The sequence below is a fragment of the Phalacrocorax aristotelis genome, chromosome 6, assembly GCF_949628215.1.
Source record: "Phalacrocorax aristotelis chromosome 6, bGulAri2.1, whole genome shotgun sequence".
NCBI classification, from domain to species: Eukaryota; Metazoa; Chordata; class Aves; order Suliformes; family Phalacrocoracidae; genus Phalacrocorax; species Phalacrocorax aristotelis.
In genome coordinates, this window is record NC_134281.1 from 33,033,066 (window position 1) to 33,047,314 (window position 14,249).

The 14,249-nt window shown below is 62.1% G+C and overlaps 1 protein-coding gene across 1 annotated transcript; it reads left to right on the plus strand.

Moving 5' to 3' along the window:
• The first annotated feature begins 65 nt into the window (after nucleotides 1-65).
• LOC142058928 (uncharacterized) lies at nucleotides 66-2,566 on the plus strand. Its single transcript, XM_075096987.1, has 3 exons — nucleotides 66-1,113; nucleotides 1,480-1,759; nucleotides 2,131-2,566. Exons 1-3 carry the CDS (start codon nucleotides 565-567, stop codon nucleotides 2,133-2,135), a joined length of 834 nt encoding a protein of 277 aa, XP_074953088.1. The 5' UTR covers nucleotides 66-564; the 3' UTR covers nucleotides 2,136-2,566.
• Nucleotides 2,567-14,249: the final 11,683 nt, after the last annotated feature.

Consider the following 14,249-nt stretch of genomic DNA (forward strand, 5'->3'; position numbering starts at 1 on the left):
TACCCGCCCCTTCCGCCCCCGCCCCCGCCGGCCTCGCCACGCCTCCCGCCAAGCCACGCCCTCCCGCGGCAAAGGCGGCGGCACCGGCACAACTCACACGAGGACCAGCAAGGCCCGCTCCGGCCAGCGACAGGACTCGAGAGGAGACACCGGCAGAGGAGTGCCCATTTCCGATGAGGTGTCCCTGAGGACCGGGAGCGCCTGTCACCCTGAGGTTCCTGGTGGGTGCCCGTGTCCGACTGTGATGCCTGTTGCATGCCCATGTCCCAGTGAAGTGTGTTGTGGTTCTCTCCGCGGCAGGCACAGCAGTGGGAGCAGCAGGCTTCAATATCCACCTACACAGGTCCCGCCGCAGCCTACGTGGCCTGCCGGGCTGGTGGAGAAAGGCCTCGTGACGTCACAGAGCCTTGCGTGACATCAGCCCGTGACTTGTCAGGTCGGCAACCCTTGCAAGCGCAGACACGCGAGGCGGCCACTCGGTGCTGGTGGTCACTGCCTGAACTCTGCTCAGGGTAACAGCCCAAGCCAGCTCGTGCATCGAGATCTTTTTCCTCAGGAGAGACCATGATAACTCTCAGCCCGGCTCTCCCCCTGACCATGGCTCTCTGCACGTTGTCACTGTTGCCTGCTGGTCTTCGCATTTACATCAACCCCACCTGGCTCATTGTGGAGAGTGAAGCTCCTCCTGAAGACCTGAAGCAGCCACCCGTTGATGCGGAGAGCATGACCACCGAATGGGACAGCAGCATCGACGTTCAGAGCCCCTACGGCTTGGTTAGGATCATGATGGACGCTGTTATTGAGGGTCTGAGGAAGCTGCCCTTTGTGGGAGAGAGCATGGTCCCCAAACGGCACAGCAGCACTGGCCCCCGCAGCCCCCAGAGCTGGGTCAGGCTCAGGAAGGACGTCCCTCCTGCGGGCCCGAAGGAACTGCCCGTTGTCGCCAAGAGCGTGGCCTCTGACCCGCCCTACCCTCTGGGCCAGCTCCGGGACTCCCTTGCCCAGGTGGACAGGAGCCGGCTGTGTTGCAAGGCCTTGCAAAGCCTGTGGCTGTGCTTCCTGTCTTGGGTTGCACTTCGCCTCTGGAGAAATGGGAACAGACCCCAGGGACAGGTGAGCAATCGCGATCGGTCACACAGGGAAGGAGCGGCTTGTGGGGAGCAGGGAAGCACATCATTGCAAGCCTTGGCCAAGAAGGCTTGCAATGAGAAAACAAAACCCAGCGCGGGCAAGAAAGCCTCGGCAGGCCCCGAGAGCTCCTCTGCCTCTTCCCCAGTTACATGCTCAGCCGTAGGGCAGAAACCCTCCGGAGGCCCCAGCACGACATGGGGCCTGCCAGAGGTGTGCTCAGCCCAGCGTGCTGCCCAGAGCAGTCCTGCGTGGCTGGAGTCCTTCCAGAGGAAGCCAAGCCCCGCAGGCCACTTCTCGGCCACCCGGCCCGCGCCCACTTCATTGCGCCCCCGGCCCTGTCATTTCCAGGGAAAGGAACGGCCGGCCTCATCTTCTGTGGGAACAGACTGCTCGGAGGAGGGCACCTTCAGCTCTGATGAAGCCGTCCACCAGCTGGAGGCCAAAACCACCCCGCTGGCCAGGTGCACCAGGCTTGTCTACCGCCTCCGCCTGAAAGTGTTCCCGCACCAGCACTCCGAGAAGAAGGCGCAAGGCGAGGCAAGCGGAGGAGAGCCTTCTCTAGCTCCCTCTGCACCTCCACCTAGGGCGTGCTCTCGGCGGATTGGCAAGAGGAGATGCAGGGGTGCAAGTGAGTGCCGGCGTCCTTGCAGGGTGGGACCTGAGGCGGGAGAGAACAGGCATCCGTGGCCGTGAGGGGCTCCACAGGTGCCCGCATCCCAGGAGGAGGGGCCCACATCCTAGCAGGGTGCCCACCTCCCTCTGAGGTTCCCGGTGGGTGCCCGTATCCCGGTGAGGTGTGTTGTGGTTGCTCCCCATGTCCCTGTAAGGTGGCAGTGGCCAGTGCCTGCCTATGGCCCGTTGGGTACCTTAGGCCTTGGGACCTCCAAGGCTGGTGCGAGGGCAAGCATCACACCAGGAAGAGGGGCAGCTGCTAGGAAGTGGGTGGATAACCCTCCCAACTGTAGTATTTTCACCCAGCTAACAGTGAATTCTCTTCAGGGTGACGGGCAGCTGGTGCGTCGGGACATGCCTCAGCCCACCAAAGGCTCCGGGAGTGAGGGCACCTCCACCGACTTCTTCTGCTGGCTGGAGGCCGTTAGCGCCCCGATGGTCATGCTCCTGCGGGTGGCCATGGCCAACAGGCAGCCACGTCCTGGTGGGTCGCCCGTGCCTGTCCAGCACAACAGCCAACGGGTATTTGCCAACTCCGTTGAGGACCTCTGGGGAGGGTCCCCCTTTTCCGCCCTCCCAAAGGTGCTGCCAGGGCCGACTGGCATCCAAAGGGCCGGGGCTCATCTCTGCCTCCCCAGAGGGAACAGCCAAGCATGCCCGTGCAGCAGAGACGCCTGGGAAACTCGGCAAAACTCCTGCTGGGAGCAGCCTACTTCCTCAATCTTCTAGCACTGCTCAGATCAATAAAGTGCTTTGTTCCTGTAGCATGTGTCATTTTGGTACCAAGGGGATCCAGGAAGGGGCAACACGAAAGGCAGTGGTGCGAGCCAGGCTGCTGTATGCGGGCCTGCGGAGCACGCGCTCCTGGAGAAGTTGGGACAGCTGGGCTGCGAGAGAACGGGCATTCAAGGCTGTGAGGTGCCCCGCGGGTGCCCATGATCCAGGAGGAGGGCACTGCAGCCCGGCAGGGTGCCCGTGTCCCGGTGAGGATCCCTGGGAAACACCCACATCCCACTGAGGTGGCATTGGCTGCCGCATGCCCAGGACCCCGTGGGTCATGTCCCTCCAGGAATAATTCTAGACTAATCGCACTCCTCATTCTCAACGGTTATGATTTTTGTCAAACCAAGAGTGAATTTTTGGCTTTCCTCTTAACATGGGCTGCCACTTTGCCCCCAAGAGGATGTTGAGCAGAACCGCGTCACAGCTGCCCAGCTGGGGCACGGTGCTGAACGCAGCTGGGCTGGAGCTCTGGGCACAGCCCCTTCTTGCTGAGAAGTTCAGGGCACAGCCCAGACCACGTGGGACACAGTGCCGCTCCCCTGCTGGGCTCAGTGTCCGCCGGCAGGCACAGCAGTGGGAGCAGCAGGCTTCAAAATCCACCTACACGGGTCCTGCCCAGCTCCGCCGCAGCCTCCGTCGCCTGCCGGGCTGGTGGAGAAAGGCCTCGTGACGTCACAGAGCCTTGCATGACATCACAGAGCCTTGCGTGCCATCAGCCCGTGACTTGTCAGGTCGGCAACCCTTGCAAGCGCAGACACGCGAGGTGGCCACTCGGTGCTGGTGGTCACTGCCTGAACTCTGCTCAGGGTAACAGCCCAAGCCAGCTCGTGCGTCGAGATCTTTTTCCTCAGGAGAGACCATGATAACTCTCAGCCCGGCTCTCTCCCTGACCATGGCTCTCTGCACGTTGTCACTGTTGCCTGCTGGTCTTCGCATTTACATCAACCCCACCTGGCTCATTGTGGAGAGTGAAGCTCCTCCTGAAGACCTGAAGCAGCCACCCGTTGATGCGGAGAGCATGACCACCGAATGGGACAGCAGCATCGACGTTCAGAGCCCCTACGGCTTGGTTAGGATCATGATGGACGCTGTTATTGAGGGTCTGAGGAAGCTGCCCTTTGTGGGAGAGAGCATGGTCCCCAAACGGCACAGCAGCACTGGCCCCCGCAGCCCCCAGAGCTGGGTCAGGCTCAGGAAGGACGTCCCTCCTGCGGGCCCGAAGGAACTGCCCGTTGTCGCCAAGAGCGTGGCCTCTGACCCGCCCTACCCTCTGGGCCAGCTCCGGGACTCCCTTGCCCAGGTGGACAGGAGCCGGCTGTGTTGCAAGGCCTTGCAAAGCCTGTGGCTGTGCTTCCTGTCTTGGGTTGCACTTCGCCTCTGGAGAAATGGGAACAGACCCCAGGGACAGGTGAGCAATCGCGATCGGTCACACAGGGAAGGAGCGGCTTGTGGGGAGCAGGGAAGCACATCATTGCAAGCCTTGGCCAAGAAGGCTTGCAATGAGAAAACAAAACCCAGCGCGGGCAAGAAAGCCTCGGCAGGCCCCGAGAGCTCCTCTGCCTCTTCCCCAGTTACATGCTCAGCCGTAGGGCAGAAACCCTCCGGAGGCCCCAGCACGACATGGGGCCTGCCAGAGGTGTGCTCAGCCCAGCGTGCTGCCCAGAGCAGTCCTGCGTGGCTGGAGTCCTTCCAGAGGAAGCCAAGCCCCGCAGGCCACTTCTCGGCCACCCGGCCCGCGCCCACTTCATTGCGCCCCCGGCCCTGTCATTTCCAGGGAAAGGAACGGCCGGCCTCATCTTCTGTGGGAACAGACTGCTCGGAGGAGGGCACCTTCAGCTCTGATGAAGCCGTCCACCAGCTGGAGGCCAAAACCACCCCGCTGGCCAGGTGCACCAGGCTTGTCTACCGCCTCCGCCTGAAAGTGTTCCCGCACCAGCACTCCGAGAAGAAGGCGCAAGGCGAGGCAAGCGGAGGAGAGCCTTCTCTAGCTCCCTCTGCACCTCCACCTAGGGCGTGCTCTCGGCGGATTGGCAAGAGGAGATGCAGGGGTGCAAGTGAGTGCCGGCGTCCTTGCAGGGTGGGACCTGAGGCGGGAGAGAACAGACATCCGTGGCCGTGAGGGGCTCCACAGGTGCCCGCATCCCAGGAGGAGGGGCCCACATCCTAGCAGGGTGCCCACCTCCCTCTGAGGTTCCCGGTGGGTGCCCGTATCCCGGTGAGGTGTGTTGTGGTTGCTCCCCATGTCCCTGTAAGGTGGCAGTGGCCAGTGCCTGCCTATGGCCCATTGGGTACCTTAGGCCTTGGGACCTCCAAGGCTGGTGCGAGGGCAAGCATCACACCAGGAAGAGGGGCAGCTGCTAGGAAGTGGGTGGATAACCCTCCCAACTGTAGTATTTTCACCCAGCTAACAGTGAATTCTCTTCAGGGTGACGGGCAGCTGGTGCGTCGGGACATGCCTCAGCCCACCAAAGGCTCCGGGAGTGAGGGCACCTCCACCGACTTCTTCTGCTGGCTGGAGGCCGTTAGCGCCCCGATGGTCATGCTCCTGCGGGTGGCCATGGCCAACAGGCAGCCACGTCCTGGTGGGTCGCCCGTGCCTGTCCAGCACAACAGCCAACGGGTATTTGCCAACTCCGTTGAGGACCTCTGGGGAGGGTCCCCCTTTTCCGCCCTCCCAAAGGTGCTGCCAGGGCCGACTGGCATCCAAAGGGCCGGGGCTCATCTCTGCCTCCCCAGAGGGAACAGCCAAGCATGCCCGTGCAGCAGAGACGCCTGGGAAACTCGGCAAAACTCCTGCTGGGAGCAGCCTACTTCCTCAATCTTCTAGCACTGCTCAGATCAATAAAGTGCTTTGTTCCTGTAGCATGTGTCATTTTGGTACCAAGGGGATCCAGGAAGGGGCAACACGAAAGGCAGTGGTGCGAGCCAGGCTGCTGTATGCGGGCCTGCGGAGCACGCGCTCCTGGAGAAGTTGGGACAGCTGGGCTGCGAGAGAACGGGCATTCAAGGCTGTGAGGTGCCCCGCGGGTGCCCATGATCCAGGAGGAGGGCACTGCAGCCCGGCAGGGTGCCCGTGTCCCGGTGAGGATCCCTGGGAAACACCCACATCCCACTGAGGTGGCATTGGCTGCCGCATGCCCAGGACCCCGTGGGTCATGTCCCTCCAGGAATAATTCTAGACTAATCGCACTCCTCATTCTCAACGGTTATGATTTTTGTCAAACCAAGAGTGAATTTTTGGCTTTCCTCTTAACATGGGCTGCCACTTTGCCCCCAAGAGGATGTTGAGCAGAACCGCGTCACAGCTGCCCAGCTGGGGCACGGTGCTGAACGCAGCTGGGCTGGAGCTCTGGGCACAGCCCCTTCTTGCTGAGAAGTTCAGGGCACAGCCCAGACCACGTGGGACACAGTGCCGCTCCCCTGCTGGGCTCAGTGTCCGCCGGCAGGCACAGCAGTGGGAGCAGCAGGCTTCAAAATCCACCTACACGGGTCCTGCCCAGCTCCGCCGCAGCCTCCGTCGCCTGCCGGGCTGGTGGAGAAAGGCCTCGTGACGTCACAGAGCCTTGCATGACATCACAGAGCCTTGCGTGCCATCAGCCCGTGACTTGTCAGGTCGGCAACCCTTGCAAGCGCAGACACGCGAGGTGGCCACTCGGTGCTGGTGGTCACTGCCTGAACTCTGCTCAGGGTAACAGCCCAAGCCAGCTCGTGCGTCGAGATCTTTTTCCTCAGGAGAGACCATGATAACTCTCAGCCCGGCTCTCTCCCTGACCATGGCTCTCTGCACGTTGTCACTGTTGCCTGCTGGTCTTCGCATTTACATCAACCCCACCTGGCTCATTGTGGAGAGTGAAGCTCCTCCTGAAGACCTGAAGCAGCCACCCGTTGATGCGGAGAGCATGACCACCGAATGGGACAGCAGCATCGACGTTCAGAGCCCCTACGGCTTGGTTAGGATCATGATGGACGCTGTTATTGAGGGTCTGAGGAAGCTGCCCTTTGTGGGAGAGAGCATGGTCCCCAAACGGCACAGCAGCACTGGCCCCCGCAGCCCCCAGAGCTGGGTCAGGCTCAGGAAGGACGTCCCTCCTGCGGGCCCGAAGGAACTGCCCGTTGTCGCCAAGAGCGTGGCCTCTGACCCGCCCTACCCTCTGGGCCAGCTCCGGGACTCCCTTGCCCAGGTGGACAGGAGCCGGCTGTGTTGCAAGGCCTTGCAAAGCCTGTGGCTGTGCTTCCTGTCTTGGGTTGCACTTCGCCTCTGGAGAAATGGGAACAGACCCCAGGGACAGGTGAGCAATCGCGATCGGTCACACAGGGAAGGAGCGGCTTGTGGGGAGCAGGGAAGCACATCATTGCAAGCCTTGGCCAAGAAGGCTTGCAATGAGAAAACAAAACCCAGCGCGGGCAAGAAAGCCTCGGCAGGCCCCGAGAGCTCCTCTGCCTCTTCCCCAGTTACATGCTCAGCCGTAGGGCAGAAACCCTCCGGAGGCCCCAGCACGACATGGGGCCTGCCAGAGGTGTGCTCAGCCCAGCGTGCTGCCCAGAGCAGTCCTGCGTGGCTGGAGTCCTTCCAGAGGAAGCCAAGCCCCGCAGGCCACTTCTCGGCCACCCGGCCCGTGCCCACTTCATTGCGCCCCCGGCCCTGTCATTTCCAGGGAAAGGAACGGCCGGCCTCATCTTCTGTGGGAACAGACTGCTCGGAGGAGGGCACCTTCAGCTCTGATGAAGCCGTCCACCAGCTGGAGGCCAAAACCACCCTGCTGGCCAGGTGCACCAGGCTTGTCTACCGCCTCCGCCTGAAAGTGTTCCCGCACCAGCACTCCGAGAAGAAGGCGCAAGGCGAGGCAAGCGGAGGAGAGCCTTCTCTAGCTCCCTCTGCACCTCCACCTAGGGCGTGCTCTCGGCGGATTGGCAAGAGGAGATGCAGGGGTGCAAGTGAGTGCCGGCGTCCTTGCAGGGTGGGACCTGAGGCGGGAGAGAACAGGCATCCGTGGCCGTGAGGGGCTCCACAGGTGCCCGCATCCCAGGAGGAGGGGCCCACATCCTAGCAGGGTGCCCACCTCCCTCTGAGGTTCCCGGTGGGTGCCCGTATCCCGGTGAGGTGTGTTGTGGTTGCTCCCCATGTCCCTGTAAGGTGGCAGTGGCCAGTGCCTGCCTATGGCCCGTTGGGTACCTTAGGCCTTGGGACCTCCAAGGCTGGTGCGAGGGCAAGCATCACACCAGGAAGAGGGGCAGCTGCTAGGAAGTGGGTGGATAACCCTCCCAACTGTAGTATTTTCACCCAGCTAACAGTGAATTCTCTTCAGGGTGACGGGCAGCTGGTGCGTCGGGACATGCCTCAGCCCACCAAAGGCTCCGGGAGTGAGGGCACCTCCACCGACTTCTTCTGCTGGCTGGAGGCCGTTAGCGCCCCGATGGTCATGCTCCTGCGGGTGGCCATGGCCAACAGGCAGCCACGTCCTGGTGGGTCGCCCGTGCCTGTCCAGCACAACAGCCAACGGGTATTTGCCAACTCCGTTGAGGACCTCTGGGGAGGGTCCCCCTTTTCTGCCCTCCCAAAGGTGCTGCCAGGGCCGACTGGCATCCAAAGGGCCGGGGCTCATCTCTGCCTCCCCAGAGGGAACAGCCAAGCATGCCCGTGCAGCAGAGACGCCTGGGAAACTCGGCAAAACTCCTGCTGGGAGCAGCCTACTTCCTCAATCTTCTAGCACTGCTCAGATCAATAAAGTGCTTTGTTCCTGTAGCATGTGTCATTTTGGTACCAAGGGGATCCAGGAAGGGGCAACACGAAAGGCAGTGGTGCGAGCCAGGCTGCTGTATGCGGGCCTGCGGAGCACGCGCTCCTGGAGAAGTTGGGACAGCTGGGCTGCGAGAGAACGGGCATTCAAGGCTGTGAGGTGCCCCGCGGGTGCCCATGATCCAGGAGGAGGGCACTGCAGCCCGGCAGGGTGCCCGTGTCCCGGTGAGGATCCCTGGGAAACACCCACATCCCACTGAGGTGGCATTGGCTGCCGCATGCCCAGGACCCCGTGGGTCATGTCCCTCCAGGAATAATTCTAGACTAATCGCACTCCTCATTCTCAACGGTTATGATTTTTGTCAAACCAAGAGTGAATTTTTGGCTTTCCTCTTAACATGGGCTGCCACTTTGCCCCCAAGAGGATGTTGAGCAGAACCGCGTCACAGCTGCCCAGCTGGGGCACGGTGCTGAACGCAGCTGGGCTGGAGCTCTGGGCACAGCCCCTTCTTGCTGAGAAGTTCAGGGCACAGCCCAGACCACGTGGGACACAGTGCCGCTCCCCTGCTGGGCTCAGTGTCCGCCGGCAGGCACAGCAGTGGGAGCAGCAGGCTTCAAAATCCACCTACACGGGTCCTGCCCAGCTCCGCCGCAGCCTCCGTCGCCTGCCGGGCTGGTGGAGAAAGGCCTCGTGACGTCACAGAGCCTTGCATGACATCACAGAGCCTTGCGTGCCATCAGCCCGTGACTTGTCAGGTCGGCAACCCTTGCAAGCGCAGACACGCGAGGTGGCCACTCGGTGCTGGTGGTCACTGCCTGAACTCTGCTCAGGGTAACAGCCCAAGCCAGCTCGTGCGTCGAGATCTTTTTCCTCAGGAGAGACCATGATAACTCTCAGCCCGGCTCTCTCCCTGACCATGGCTCTCTGCACGTTGTCACTGTTGCCTGCTGGTCTTCGCATTTACATCAACCCCACCTGGCTCATTGTGGAGAGTGAAGCTCCTCCTGAAGACCTGAAGCAGCCACCCGTTGATGCGGAGAGCATGACCACCGAATGGGACAGCAGCATCGACGTTCAGAGCCCCTACGGCTTGGTTAGGATCATGATGGACGCTGTTATTGAGGGTCTGAGGAAGCTGCCCTTTGTGGGAGAGAGCATGGTCCCCAAACGGCACAGCAGCACTGGCCCCCGCAGCCCCCAGAGCTGGGTCAGGCTCAGGAAGGACGTCCCTCCTGCGGGCCCGAAGGAACTGCCCGTTGTCGCCAAGAGCGTGGCCTCTGACCCGCCCTACCCTCTGGGCCAGCTCCGGGACTCCCTTGCCCAGGTGGACAGGAGCCGGCTGTGTTGCAAGGCCTTGCAAAGCCTGTGGCTGTGCTTCCTGTCTTGGGTTGCACTTCGCCTCTGGAGAAATGGGAACAGACCCCAGGGACAGGTGAGCAATCGCGATCGGTCACACAGGGAAGGAGCGGCTTGTGGGGAGCAGGGAAGCACATCATTGCAAGCCTTGGCCAAGAAGGCTTGCAATGAGAAAACAAAACCCAGCGCGGGCAAGAAAGCCTCGGCAGGCCCCGAGAGCTCCTCTGCCTCTTCCCCAGTTACATGCTCAGCCGTAGGGCAGAAACCCTCCGGAGGCCCCAGCACGACATGGGGCCTGCCAGAGGTGTGCTCAGCCCAGCGTGCTGCCCAGAGCAGTCCTGCGTGGCTGGAGTCCTTCCAGAGGAAGCCAAGCCCCGCAGGCCACTTCTCGGCCACCCGGCCCGTGCCCACTTCATTGCGCCCCCGGCCCTGTCATTTCCAGGGAAAGGAACGGCCGGCCTCATCTTCTGTGGGAACAGACTGCTCGGAGGAGGGCACCTTCAGCTCTGATGAAGCCGTCCACCAGCTGGAGGCCAAAACCACCCTGCTGGCCAGGTGCACCAGGCTTGTCTACCGCCTCCGCCTGAAAGTGTTCCCGCACCAGCACTCCGAGAAGAAGGCGCAAGGCGAGGCAAGCGGAGGAGAGCCTTCTCTAGCTCCCTCTGCACCTCCACCTAGGGCGTGCTCTCGGCGGATTGGCAAGAGGAGATGCAGGGGTGCAAGTGAGTGCCGGCGTCCTTGCAGGGTGGGACCTGAGGCGGGAGAGAACAGGCATCCGTGGCCGTGAGGGGCTCCACAGGTGCCCGCATCCCAGGAGGAGGGGCCCACATCCTAGCAGGGTGCCCACCTCCCTCTGAGGTTCCCGGTGGGTGCCCGTATCCCGGTGAGGTGTGTTGTGGTTGCTCCCCATGTCCCTGTAAGGTGGCAGTGGCCAGTGCCTGCCTATGGCCCGTTGGGTACCTTAGGCCTTGGGACCTCCAAGGCTGGTGCGAGGGCAAGCATCACACCAGGAAGAGGGGCAGCTGCTAGGAAGTGGGTGGATAACCCTCCCAACTGTAGTATTTTCACCCAGCTAACAGTGAATTCTCTTCAGGGTGACGGGCAGCTGGTGCGTCGGGACATGCCTCAGCCCACCAAAGGCTCCGGGAGTGAGGGCACCTCCACCGACTTCTTCTGCTGGCTGGAGGCCGTTAGCGCCCCGATGGTCATGCTCCTGCGGGTGGCCATGGCCAACAGGCAGCCACGTCCTGGTGGGTCGCCCGTGCCTGTCCAGCACAACAGCCAACGGGTATTTGCCAACTCCGTTGAGGACCTCTGGGGAGGGTCCCCCTTTTCTGCCCTCCCAAAGGTGCTGCCAGGGCCGACTGGCATCCAAAGGGCCGGGGCTCATCTCTGCCTCCCCAGAGGGAACAGCCAAGCATGCCCGTGCAGCAGAGACGCCTGGGAAACTCGGCAAAACTCCTGCTGGGAGCAGCCTACTTCCTCAATCTTCTAGCACTGCTCAGATCAATAAAGTGCTTTGTTCCTGTAGCATGTGTCATTTTGGTACCAAGGGGATCCAGGAAGGGGCAACACGAAAGGCAGTGGTGCGAGCCAGGCTGCTGTATGCGGGCCTGCGGAGCACGCGCTCCTGGAGAAGTTGGGACAGCTGGGCTGCGAGAGAACGGGCATTCAAGGCTGTGAGGTGCCCCGCGGGTGCCCATGATCCAGGAGGAGGGCACTGCAGCCCGGCAGGGTGCCCGTGTCCCGGTGAGGATCCCTGGGAAACACCCACATCCCACTGAGGTGGCATTGGCTGCCGCATGCCCAGGACCCCGTGGGTCATGTCCCTCCAGGAATAATTCTAGACTAATCGCACTCCTCATTCTCAGCGGTTATGATTTTTGTCAAACCAAGAGTGAATTTTTGGCTTTCCTCTTAACATGGGCTGCCACTTTGCCCCCAAGAGGATGTTGAGCAGAACCGCGTCACAGCTGCCCAGCTGGGGCACGGTGCTGAACGCAGCTCGGCTGGAGCTCTGGGCACAGCCCCTTCTTGCTGAGAAGTTCAGGGCACAGCCCAGACCACGTGGGACACAGTGCCGCTCCCCTGCTGGGCTCAGTGTCCGCCGGCAGGCACAGCAGTGGGAGCAGCAGGCTTCAAAATCCACCTACACGGGTCCTGCCCAGCTCCGCCGCAGCCTCCGTCGCCTGCCGGGCTGGTGGAGAAAGGCCTCGTGACGTCACAGAGCCTTGCATGACATCACAGAGCCTTGCGTGCCATCAGCCCGTGACTTGTCAGGTCGGCAACCCTTGCAAGCGCAGACACGCGAGGCGGCCACTCGGTGCTGGTGGTCACTGCCTGAACTCTGCTCAGGGTAACAGCCCAAGCCAGCTCGTGCGTCGAGATCTTTTTCCTCAGGAGAGACCATGATAACTCTCAGCCCGGCTCTCCCCCTGACCATGGCTCTCTGCACGTTGTCACTGTTGCCTGCTGGTCTTCGCATTTACATCAACCCCACCTGGCTCATTGTGGAGAGTGAAGCTCCTCCTGAAGACCTGAAGCAGCCACCCGTTGATGCGGAGAGCATGACCACCGAATGGGACAGCAGCATCGACGTTCAGAGCCCCTACGGCTTGGTTAGGATCATGATGGACGCTGTTATTGAGGGTCTGAGGAAGCTGCCCTTTGTGGGAGAGAGCATGGTCCCCAAACGGCACAGCAGCACTGGCCCCCGCAGCCCCCAGAGCTGGGTCAGGCTCAGGAAGGACGTCCCTCCTGCGGGCCCGAAGGAACTGCCCGTTGTCGCCAAGAGCGTGGCCTCTGACCCGCCCTACCCTCTGGGCCAGCTCCGGGACTCCCTTGCCCAGGTGGACAGGAGCCGGCTGTGTTGCAAGGCCTTGCAAAGCCTGTGGCTGTGCTTCCTGTCTTGGGTTGCACTTCGCCTCTGGAGAAATGGAAACAGACCCCAGGGACAGGTGAGCAATCGCGATCGGTCACACAGGGAAGGAGCGGCTTGTGGGGAGCAGGGAAGCACACCATTGCAAGCCTTGGCCAAGAAGGCTTGCAATGAGAAAACAAAACCCAGCGCGGGCAAGAAAGCCTCGGCAGGCCCCGAGAGCTCCTCTGCCTCTTCCCCAGTTACATGCTCAGCCGTAGGGCAGAAACCCTCCGGAGGCCCCAGCACGACATGGGGCCTGCCAGAGGTGTGCTCAGCCCAGCGTGCTGCCCAGAGCAGTCCTGCGTGGCTGGAGTCCTTCCAGAGGAAGCCAAGCCCCGCAGGCCACTTCTCGGCCACCCGGCCCGCGCCCACTTCATTGCGCCCCCGGCCCTGTCCTTTCCAGGGAAAGGAACGGCCGGCCTCATCTTCTGTGGGAACAGACTGCTCGGAGGAGGGCACCTTCAGCTCTGATGAAGCCGTCCACCAGCTGGAGGCCAAAACCACCCTGCTGGCCAGGTGCACCAGGCTTGTCTACCGCCTCCGCCTGAAAGTGTTCCCGCACCAGCACTCCGAGAAGAAGGCGCAAGGCGAGGCAAGCGGAGGAGAGCCTTCTCTAGCTCCCTCTGCACCTCCACCTAGGGCGTGCTCTCGGCGGATTGGCAAGAGGAGATGCAGGGGTGCAAGTGAGTGCCGGCGTCCTTGCAGGGTGGGACCTGAGGCGGGAGAGAACAGGCATCCGTGGCCGTGAGGGGCTCCACAGGTGCCCGCATCCCAGGAGGAGGGGCCCACATCCTAGCAGGGTGCCCACCTCCCTCTGAGGTTCCCGGTGGGTGCCCGTATCCCGGTGAGGTGTGTTGTGGTTGCTCCCCATGTCCCTGTAAGGTGGCAGTGGCCAGTGCCTGCCTATGGCCCGTTGGGTACCTTAGGCCTTGGGACCTCCAAGGCTGGTGCGAGGGCAAGCATCACACCAGGAAGAGGGGCAGCTGCTAGGAAGTGGGTGGATAACCCTCCCAACTGTAGTATTTTCACCCAGCTAACAGTGAATTCTCTTCAGGGTGACGGGCAGCTGGTGCGTCGGGACATGCCTCAGCCCACCAAAGGCTCCGGGAGTGAGGGCACCTCCACCGACTTCTTCTGCTGGCTGGAGGCCGTTAGCGCCCCGATGGTCATGCTCCTGCGGGTGGCCATGGCCAACAGGCAGCCACGTCCTGGTGGGTCGCCCGTGCCTGTCCAGCACAACAGCCAACGGGTATTTGCCAACTCCGTTGAGGACCTCTGGGGAGGGTCCCCCTTTTCCGCCCTCCCAAAGGTGCTGCCAGGGCCGACTGGCATCCAAAGGGCCGGGGCTCATCTCTGCCTCCCCAGAGGGAACAGCCAAGCATGCCCGTGCAGCAGAGACGCCTGGGAAACTCGGCAAAACTCCTGCTGGGAGCAGCCTACTTCCTCAATCTTCTAGCACTGCTCAGATCAATAAAGTGCTTTGTTCCTGTAGCATGTGTCATTTTGGTACCAAGGGGATCCAGGAAGGGGCAACACGAAAGGCAGTGGTGCGAGCCAGGCTGCTGTATGCGGGCCTGCGGAGCACGCGCTCCTGGAGAAGTTGGGACAGCTGGGCTGCGAGAGAACGGGCATTCAAGGCTGTGAGGTGC